Source organism: Nicotiana tabacum, chromosome 6 (assembly GCF_000715075.1).
Source record: "Nicotiana tabacum cultivar K326 chromosome 6, ASM71507v2, whole genome shotgun sequence".
Taxonomy (NCBI): domain Eukaryota; kingdom Viridiplantae; phylum Streptophyta; class Magnoliopsida; order Solanales; family Solanaceae; genus Nicotiana; species Nicotiana tabacum.
The window spans coordinates 10,305,260-10,316,261 of NC_134085.1; the positions used below are offsets into that span (position 1 = coordinate 10,305,260).

The 11,002-nt window shown below is 37.3% G+C and overlaps 1 protein-coding gene across 1 annotated transcript; it reads right to left on the minus strand.

Moving 5' to 3' along the window:
- Positions 1 to 4,762: 4,762 nt before the first annotated feature.
- On the minus strand, positions 4,763 to 8,077 carry LOC107808914 (GDSL esterase/lipase At1g33811). The gene is made up of 5 exons (XM_016633477.2): positions 7,789 to 8,077; positions 7,467 to 7,591; positions 6,812 to 7,060; positions 5,867 to 6,122; positions 4,763 to 5,152 (listed from the first exon to the last, which is right to left on the minus strand). Exons 1-5 carry the CDS (start codon positions 8,036 to 8,038, stop codon positions 4,929 to 4,931), a joined length of 1,104 nt encoding a protein of 367 aa, XP_016488963.1. The 5' UTR covers positions 8,039 to 8,077; the 3' UTR covers positions 4,763 to 4,928.
- Between the last annotated feature and the right edge of the window lie 2,925 nt (positions 8,078 to 11,002).

The window sequence follows — 11,002 nt, forward strand, 5'->3', positions numbered from 1 at the left end:
TTTTTCCCTTAAATCAAATTTTGTCCCAAATATGTTTTACCAACAAGGTTTTTAACAAGGCAACAATTATGTGCTACCTAAGGAGAACTCAACAGTATCCAAGGCTTCTTTTCAATCAACCTCGAATACTAGGGGGCATCACCCTCGGAGGTTATATTTTTGAGGAAAATACTTCACGCCTTAAAGGGCCTCGATAGGAGAGCTTTGTAATGGGCCAAACGGTCAAATGAACAGTGTCCATATAGAATAGTCGAGCCTCGACGGCAAAACATGTACGCATGTATCAATTATTTGAAGAAGTATTCTGGTTATATCAAAAACACTTTGTATCTCAAAGAAGTTTATTATCATACGAGCTCTACACTTACAATCCTACAGGAGGCAGATCAAGGGCCAAAGCACCCCGAAATACTCGGGGACTATCATTGACGGTCAATACATCTGAGTCATCGAAAACTCAGACTCACAAGACCTTAAAGAGGCACCCCCTCAAAACAAAGGTCAAGGCCAATATACTTCGGCAAAACATGTACGCATGTATCAATTACTTGAAGAAGTATTATGGTTATATCAAAAACACTTTGTATCTCAAAGAAATTTACTATCATATGATCTCTACACTTACAATCCTATGGGAAGCAGCTCAAGGGCCAAAGCACCCGAAATACTAGGGGACTGTCATTGACAGTCAATACATCTGAGTCATCGAAAACTCGGACTCACAAGACCTCAAAGAGGCACCCCCTCGAAGGCCAAAGCCAATATACTCGGGGACTAACTTTTCATACAAGTTCGAAAAGTTATCGGGAAACAAGTCCAAGTAACATACCTGAAGGCTACAGCCATATCAAAGACTACGGTCATATAAAGGCTACGGCCAAAATAATGCGGCTCAGAGACGTCCAACTTTCGCGATAAATTTAAGGCCTTCAAATATTGAAAAACCGGTTAAATCAGGCTACCCTTGGAAAAAGCAAAATAGAAAGGGCTTCGATAAATTCATCCCTCGAAATACCTAAGGACTTCGATAAATTCATCCCTCAAATAATTTAAAGGCTTCGATAAACATCAACCTTCGGAAAAACCTCAAGATGTATTCTATTACGAATACACAAAGAAATTACTAATGAGGTTCCGATACGTCGAACCCTTGAAAAACCCAACGGGTACAAAAAACACATGCTAAGGCATACAAAATATTTACTAAGTCTTTTAGCCGAAAAAGAGGGAAAAATTGTAACCATTTTAGAGGCCGAAACGGCCCAAGCTAAAAATCCTAAGGGTCGATGTCTAAGAGCCTAAGGGCCAACTTAAAGAGCCTAAGGGCCGATGTATAAGAGCTTAAGGGCCAACTTAAAAGGCTTAAGGGTCAAAACATATAGAGGTCGAGTCCTTGTTCGCACTCGACTCGGACTCGAGAATTCCGACATCTCGAGATCTTATCAAATCAATTTAAACTTTGCTCGAGCAATGACTAAACCTTAAGGGGTATTATGTTCATCAGTGAAAAGCCTAAGGTTCCATTATATTCTGAGTTCAAACCAATACTCGGATTGATCATTTAAGTTATACAATAAAAATTTTCACAGATGAAGACAAAAAGAAAATCAACACAAACTGAAGATAAAGCAAAAGGGTCCCTTATATTCACAAAAGTTGATTTACAAAGTAAATTTACAATGCCCACGAGGGGCCCTTGCACAAAAAAGAAAAAGAGAACATAGTCTATTTTCGGGCTCACATCCCCGGGAGCAACGTCCTCAAAAACTGCACCTTCGACATCTGTATCTTCAGGAGCCTCCTCTATATAAGTGTCATTTCCTTCATCTTCCCCGTCACCGAAGCCACCCGCAACGTCCTCGTCATCAGAAGAGATGAGAAACCTGGCATTGGTTTCTCGCGCCTTTGCGTCGGCTATCTGTTCAGTAAGGTTAAACCCTCGGGCATGGATTTCCTCGAGAGTGTCCCTCCGGGCCTAACACTTGGCCAAATCATTGCTCCGTCTTTCTCGGTCGGAGGCCTCCCTCAGCTCAGCTTGAACGACCATAACTTCTCTTAAGTATATGATGACGGATTTATCAGCTGCAGCCTTCGTCTTCTCAGCTTTAGCCTTGGCCTATACAGCCTCAGCCTTGGCCTGTGCAGCCTCGGCCCGGGCTCTAGCGAGCGCTGCCTCTAGCTCCTCAGTCTTCTTGGCCTAGGCCAAACCTTTCGCTTTAAGGCCCCAGAGTTGAGTTTCGGCCGAGGCCAGTTGGGCTGTAACAGCTTCCTTATCGGCAGCAAGCTGATCCATACTCTCCTTCCATTGATGGCAATCAGCTTTGACCTGATCAACCTCGCCTTGGATGCTCCTTCCTTTGGGGTTCCCTTACCACGGGATGAGGTTTCCAGTTCGGAAGGCTTGGCAGCCTCGATTGGTTTCCTGGTCTGATACACCAGAGCCACCTCTTCATCATCATTCTCTTCATCATCCGGGGAATCATGGGCTGCATCTGCGCCCGTTTGAGCAAACCTTTTCCGCAACCTTCGAGCAGGGGTTTTCTTGTCTTGAGGGTCTTCAGGTTTCGAAACCCTTTTCCTTTTTTTGTCCCTCTCCGATTTCGGAATCGAAGCCTTGGTCTTTTCCCCGGGAGGAGCCGGCCTCATCTCAGATGCATCACCAAGGCCTACACAAGTGAGCGTGAGTAAGTTGACGCCACCAATATACGACAAGTGATTGAAACTTGGGAATAACACTTACCATGGTTCTTGGCCTCCCACTGACCTTTCGATAGTTCACGCCATTTACTTTCGTCATAGGAAGAGGTGGCAACTAACTTTTGGACCCAATCCTCGAGGTCAGGCACTGCTTGGGGCATCCAGGCATTGGCTGCCAAATGAAGGATAAAGGGGTTATGAAATGTAAAAGCAGAATATGAATAGTACTGGGAAAACAAACTCCACTTACGATTAAAGTTCCACCTCTCTGGGAACTGCATTTTATCCCCGGGATGACATTCGAAGTTCTTACTCTAACAAACCAGCTCATCCAACCTCGATCTTTGGTTTCATTAGTGCTACAAAGAAGGATTTCGCTGTTCGACGCTGCAACTTGATAAACCCTTGAAATAACAGGGACTGATACAATCAAATCAGGTGGCTGATGGTGAATTCCAACCCCTCGACCTTTATAGAAAAATACTACAACATGATCATGATACGCCAAAAAGAGCGGTGAATCTGACAGAGGGTGACTTCGTACATTTTGCAGAAGTCAATCACCACTGGATCAAGGGGACCAAGTGTGAAGGGGTAAGTGTAAACACTTAAAAACTCCTCCACGTGGGTAGTAATACTTTCCTCGGGGCTCTGGATCTGAACAGCGACCTCATCTCCACAGCCACAGTCCTTCTTCACATCCTTGATTAGCTTTTCCGATATCAAGCTAATATACCGAGATACGTGCTCGCATAGGCTTGGGACGTCGGGAGGATTCTCACTACTAAAGTCCTTCTTAATTATGCAAGGACCGGGGGTGATTTCCTCAAGAGTTGGCGGCACCACTGGTTTGGCTGGCCGGGAGGTAGAAGAAGACGATGCTTTATCCTTTTTAGCGACCATTTTGGAAGTTTTAGCCAATATTATAAGCTAAAGAATATGGGTTGCACAAGGATATGGTGTTTCTTACAAGAGCTTGGTGTTTTCCGGTGCTTGAAGAGGCGGTGGAAATGGTAAGTAGAGAAAGAGATGAGGATGGGAAAGATGTAAAGAAAGAGTAAAGTTCTTTACTCAGAGGAATCGCCTCACATTTATAGATGGGCAATGATGGTTCGGCGGCGCTAATGGCCGACCAATACTGGCGTGCATCAATGTTTTGGGAAAATGGACCGATGGGACATTTCGGTCACTGCAGACGCCTGCATCACGTAAATTACATCATCATAAGAGGTTCAAGAAGATCGGGGTTCAAATCATTTCTTATCATCTTACTCTAAAAAACGTAAGGACTATCTGTATACGGTCGAGATCGAATGCCTTCGATCTAGATACTTGAGAAGTCGTCCGAAGTCCGAGTCCGGGTAAGACCAAGTTCGAGCTCGAGGGTCCAGACCCAAGTTCGAAGGCGAAGCATGATGCATACCGAGGACGGGTGTGCTCGACTTCGAAATAGTACTGTTATGGATTTGTACCAGAACAAGTTAGATTCCTTCCACGTCCCCAGTCATGGCGCAAATCCCAAAATATGATTGTACGATTCCGTACTACGCGGTTAGACAGCTATACCAAGAATATTCCTTACTGTAAATAGAAATATTCCTTATTTAGGGTTCCCCTATTATATAATGGGGACCCCATCATTTGTAACATCATCTAATCATTGAGCAAAGAATATACTCTCTACTTATTGCCTACTATTCAGCAGAATTGTCCTTTAGCTTTATTGTTCTTACTTGGTTTTTCCTATTTTATTGTTCTTACTGCCCTAAGCCACCTTGAGGCCACTGAGCTCAAGGTCACTGCTGCTAAGTAATATTGGTTTAATTCACTTCTATATTTTATTTCTACTTCTTATTTCTTGATTATTAATTGGTATTGAACTAAATCACATATCTTTAAAACCACTAATCAAATTTAATTGTTACTCGTATTTTCGAAGTAAACATTCTTCATTTTCTTTTCTTTCTAAATCCTGGTTATTATGTTTTGCTGTTGTAGTTATGGATACTCTCATCGAAAGAAAAACTCGACCTATACCAAACAATTACATTTTACCAACAAGACATTCAAAAGAGACACAATTCATTAGGGAGTTGAATGTTATTGAGTACATGACCTTAATATATTGAAATTCAATAGCAAAAGACAATTCTGAGAGAAAAACAAAAACCAAATGAAGCTAAGCACTCCAAAGACAAGGACCTAACAATTCAAACATGTAGTCATTAAAATTAGAGCCTAGCTAATTGCTGTATATTTATAGGATAAGCAAATGTCTTTGAGATGGAGCTGAATGATTTCTTGGCCAAGATAATATTTGCAACTTCAGTGGGATGAAAAGCATCCCAAAATATATATTTGGAACGATCTTCACATGGCTGTTGTAGAGGAAGACATGTTATCTGCCCATTGTTCCTTCCCACTCCACAGCATCCCTTATCCACCACTTCAAATCCTATATATATTGGAAGACAGAATTAGAAATTATTGAAAAAGCGAAATAGTTGCATATATGGGTGTCGAATGGGAGGATTGGGCTGATTTTGAACGGATTAAAATGGGCTGAGTCAATAAATAAACGGGTCAATATAACCCGCCCAAAAGTTACTTGGGTTAAGATGGGCTAGAATTTTGGGTCAAAACCCAACCCGTCCAACTCTTGCTAAACTTTAATAACGTGTGTTACTTTTTATATAGATTATTTAATTACCAAATAAGATTTTTTTTCCTTTTGTTATGGTCATATATAACATATCAAATAAAAATATCATTTTAAAGATATTTTAACAAAGTTGTTCATTGATCAATTTGGGCTAAAAATCAGCCCAACTTTAAATGGGATGGGTAAAGATGGCTGAGTTCAATAATGGGTGGGTCATATATAACATATCAAACAAAAAAAAATTAAAAATATTTTAGCAAAGTTACTCATGGATCAATTTGGACCAAAAATCAGCCAAACTTTAGATGAGTTGGATCACAATGAGTCAAGTTCAACAATTGACGGGTCAATGAGAGCCCAACCTTGGACGGATTAGGCGGGTTGAACATGTTTGTGCTTAAATTGCCACATCTAGTTGCATATAACTTGTTAATAGTACTATAGTAGTAGGCGTTTGGACATGAATTTGTTGATATTTTGAATAACAAATAGTATTTGAATAGTTACCATAAGTTTTTGCATTGACTACAAGATCTTTGGTGCTTTCAAAGGAATCCAAGAAGACAAACTTTGCTCCAGGCAAAACCTTATTGAAACGAACAACCAGCTTTTTGAGTCCAGAGTTAAAGAGGAGAATAGCATTGTTGATCTCTTCATTACATCTGCTGTCATTTCCATCGTACCTTGCTAGCTCGTAGGGTATGCATCCTATTTGTCCTACTCCTGTTACCACAACTTTCCGAGCTCCTAAGTTATATAATTCCTGAATAACATGAAGAGATTATTAATTAACCTGAAAATTAAGACAGGTTACCTGCTACGTACAACAGGTAAAAGTATATTGATAGTATAATTTACGATGTTCGTATATATAGGTTAATCCATTCTATTATTCTCTCTATTCTATATATATTATACATGGTTTTTCTTGAAGTCCGTTTTCGAAAGGAAATGCACCTTTTTTATATTTAGAAAAGTTTAACTTTAAATTTCTCATTTAACTTTAATGACTTGCTTTTATAGGTATGATTATAATATGGTATATGTTTAAAACTACAAATTTCAATTTTTTTTCCCTTGAAATTCATGCCTAGTGAAACACTGCCACGTAAAATAAAATGGAAAAGTGATAGTACTTGCTAGAAAAAGTAAACAGTACGTAAATTCGTTCGGCTATTTGTGTACAGATCTCGAAATTAACCTAAATAACTGTCCATCCAACCGCTTAAACTATAAATGATCGCCCAGTAAATAATATTCGTACAATTCATGTATAATATGTGTATGATCATTTATAATCAATGTATAAGCTATGTATATCAGGTAGAAAAATTAAACAGTAAATCTGACTGACTACTTGTGTAAAGAGCCCTAATTTAAAAAAGTCATCAATTGCTTGTTCATTATAAGAAAATGTGACCATTTAGTTGGTATAAGTTTGAATCCACTAACCGATAGTTGTTTGCAATAATCTTGAAGAAGTGCAGTAGCATAGGCTTGTGGTGTGTACTGTGAATGAGTTGAGTAATAATCAGTCATGAAGTAATTATTGAGATAGTCATTGCTTCCCAATCCTGAGTAGAAAATACATTTGCTCAAATAGCCATTTAATGCGTTGTTATTTCCTCTGAATAATCTCCTCAGCTCCTCAACAGTTCTTGCAAAGTTTTCTACCTGTTGGTTCATTGACATATGATCTCCCTACATTCAGACGAACAATTATTGTTAGAGACAATTTTAAAGAATTTAACTTATATATGTTTGTATCATCAGAGCAGACTGCCCACATCACACCCTTGGAATACGACCTTTCTCTGGACCCTGCGTGAACGCGGAATACTTCGTGCACCGGCCGACCCCTTTTTCTATTTGCATTTTGATAGTACAGGAAATTTTTACACTGTAATTTAACATATTGAAGCAGGTTACACGTCTTACTTTCGGAGTAACTACTTGTTACAAAAGTTACTTGTATAGTTATCTTTTTGGTGACCTAATTGCACAAAATTCTTTTACACTGTCAATTATACAAGTTAAACTGCAACTTAAAACATATTAGGAACAATATGAACACAAGAAAAAATTAAGTTTTTTTGTTTATGTATACCAAGTTATTTCCCGTTTCATCTCGAATTCCTGCAGCTCCTGATGCATAATTTGCTCCTCTTAATAGTGCTCGACCACGAACTCTTGAATAGGGAGGGATATAGTTGGAAAAGCCAAGAAGTTGAGCTGCATTATTTTATCCCAATGCCCAAATGCACAATGTTCCAAAAGACATTAGAGTAATGCAAAAAAAAAAAAAAAAAAAAAAAAAAAAAAAAAAAAAAAAAAAAAAAAAATAAGCTTTTAGCATAACAAGCTGACTAAAGAAAGAGTTAAAGTTATATACAACGTCAGCATATCTTAAAGTCTTAAGAAATATATACCTAAAATATCGACATAAGTACGACCATTAGTAAAACGACCAGTGGCGCCTTGTGGGAAATCTATGCCATAAGGCATGTAATTGGCCCTAGCAAGAGTAAGTATCCCATTGTTGTTGCCATTGTCAACAAGTGAATCCCCAAATATGAAAAAACAAGGAACTTGGGGTTCTTGTTCTTGTGACCAAGCCTTAGTTGTCAACAAGAAAAAAGATAAAAATGCCAATATAACGAATTCAAAGAATTTCCCCATTACTTTCAAAATAAATTATTTGTAGCAAGGTAGTGTTTGTTGTTTGTTATTGGTCTTTGTATTTATAGTGTAAGGTAGTGATTGTTTTCTGTTACATATTTTATGGGATTCATGTGCCAAACTTGATAAGGCAAAGAGTTACAACCCGTGAAAGTGATGCTAGTGGATAGCTTTTTTTAGGTGTTGTATGTAGCTAGTGTGAATGTGTGAGTATTAGTTATATAGCGGTGACATTGAGTGCATCTCGTGATCACTTCTTACAAAGGCTTTAATTTGTTCCTTATAGAGAAGGCGATTCATTAATGAGGAAAGGAAACTCATACCTTAAGAAAAAATGAAAAGAAACTTAGGGTGTGTTTAGTATAACGGAAAATGTTTTCCAAGAAAATAGTTTCTTGGAAAATAAGTAGTAGTCTTATTCATTTTTCGATATTTGGTACGTAAATTTTTTCGATATTTGGTACGCAAATTAAGGAAAATAATTTTTCAAGAGTGTTCATAAAAACTTTAGATATAATAAATATGAAGCCATAAACTTTCAAATCAACAACCTTCCGAACCCAAAAATTTCATAAACTTTCGAACCGCTAAACTTTCGAAACCGCGAAATTTCGAACCCGTATACTTTATAATTGCTAAACCCGTAAACATGGAAAATTGAAAAATATTTTCCGGAAAATGTTTTCCTTCATACCAAACACACCCTTAGAAAGATGAAGTCCCAAAAAAGAAGGATGCTTATGTATACGTTAATTTTAGCTACTGCTACATATACAACAACAATAAACTCAATGTAATCCTACAAATAGAGTTTGGGGAAGATAGTGTACGTAAACTTTACTCTTACTTTGAGAAAGTAGAGAAGTTATTTCTGATAGACTCTCGACTCAAGGAAAGATGGAAAATAAAAGAAGCAGTAGCAATAGATAGTAATATAACAACAATATAGCAAGAAAATTGAAACGAAAGAAATAGCAAGTAGTAATAAAAATCTTAAAATGATAAAGTATAAGACTAATACTAATATTATTAGTATGGATAGCTACTGCTTCATATGCTACATAAATATTATTTTCTTTTCCTATCAAAAGAAGAGTTTCAAACTTCAACCTGCAAGAAAATAATGATTTGCAAAGAATCGATCACAATATGATTATATGAAACACGAAAGATTTTTATTCTCTCTATTCCATTTTATATTAAATTAATTAATTGCTTTTTTGGTCTGCTAAAAAAATAATTTCTTTCTATAATTGAAAATAATTTAATTTTAAACTTTCCAATATATCTCTAATAATATAATTTTATAACCACATAAATATTATTTCACGTTTAACACTACGAGCTCCAAAAGTTTATATCAAATGCTAAAGCTATGTCAGCCTTTACAAAACTCAAACCTCGTGTAATAATACTCCCTCAGTTTCAATTTGTTTTTGTTGGGTTAAAACGATCAAAAGATACTCTTAACATGGTGTGATTGTAGGCATTTAACATTTATTGGTTTTAAATTTAACAAATATTTTAGACTATATCTTAAATATATATAATAGCCCAAATAAATATATGAGCCAAATAAGATTAATTATATTAGTTCAACATACAAGAGTTAAATAAATAAGTCCAAATTTATTGGGCTAGTCTATTTACTCGGACTACAAATAATGAGCCCATTTCATTAAGCCCAAGATATTTTCTTCCTAGAGGTCCAGTTTTGTGCTACGTGTCAAACGATATGGCACACCAAGTCAAATGGAAGAGACATTACGGTCATGCCACGTAATGACAAGGCATGCCAAATTAAATTAGAAGGCCAATAAAACTGCGTCACATGTGCAAATGACATGCTCTGGCCAATCAAATGCGGATGTATCACACCTCAATCTGATTGGTTAAAAAGAGTGTGTTCTCATCACAACTCTTCTGTTCCACTACTATAAATATGAGTTTTCATAACTCAGAAAAGACACCGGAAGTTATAACAAGAAGCAAGAGAGAGCTCGTGCATCAAATGTCGTAAATTTCTCCACAAGCTTAGAGTTTCAAGCAATCAAGTTCAAGTTCAAGTTCAAGAAGTCAAGTTCAAGATCGAGAACAAAATCAAATACAAGGCGTTCAAGATCAAGGCTACTTGTTCATGACAAAATCACTGTTGGTGGCGACTATCAAGACATTCGTGACGGATAAATCAAGTCAAATTTAAATTCAAGTTCAAGTTCAAAGGCCTTGAATTTATTTCTTGCTCGAAAGAAGAATTAGAGAATTTATATTATCAAAATTAAATTAAAATTACTTACCCAATAGCTATGTGTGAAATCATCCTTCAAAAATTGCCTCTCGCGTGTACCACGTGTAAGGCTCAAAATGTGAGAAAATAACACTAAGTCCCAAACCTGAAGCAAAGAACAAAACACTCTGAAATCATTCTGAAACTCACCAGAGCCCCTCGGGCCTGTGATGACTCGATAGATCAACTTATGTTTTAAAACCTAACTCTACGTTTTGAAGCCTTAAATACCTCATCTTAGACCTCCTCGATTTGCGTGTGTAGTCCGGGTCTTTTTCCGGAATGCTTTTATCTTAAAACTGAGAAATATAAATTTTTTGCCTTAAAATCAATTTGAATTGACTTCGGTTAATGTTTTGAGCAAACAGACCCGAATTAGTATTTTGACGGTCCCAGTGGGTCCGTACCGTGATTTGGGATTTCGGCGTATGCCCAGAATCGAATTCGAAACTACCTAGCTCGAGTTATCACGCTTTGTTGAAATTTGAAAGTTAAAAGCTTAATGATTTTGAAATGTTTGACTTTTTGGATATCGGGTCCGTATTTTAGTTTCGGAACTCGCTATAGGTCCAATACAATATTTATGACTTGTCTATCAAATTTGGTGAGAAACGGAGTTGGTTTGACGAGATTCGTACATCCGGTTGTTAACATAAAAATTCTAAAGTTTCTTGAAA

Excerpts from the sequence above, each read along its gene's own strand:
- LOC107808914 (XM_016633477.2), bottom strand. The coding sequence starts at position 8,038 with ATGGGGAAATTCTTTGAATTCGTTATATTGGCATTTTTATCTTTTTTC. Across the intron at positions 7,592-7,788 it reads TACTTATGTCGATATTTTAG|CTCAACTTCTTGGCTTTTCC; the intron begins GTATATATTTCT and ends AAAATAATGCAG. Across the intron at positions 5,153-5,866 it reads AGTCAATGCAAAAACTTATG|GATTTGAAGTGGTGGATAAG; the intron begins GTAACTATTCAA and ends CAATATATATAG.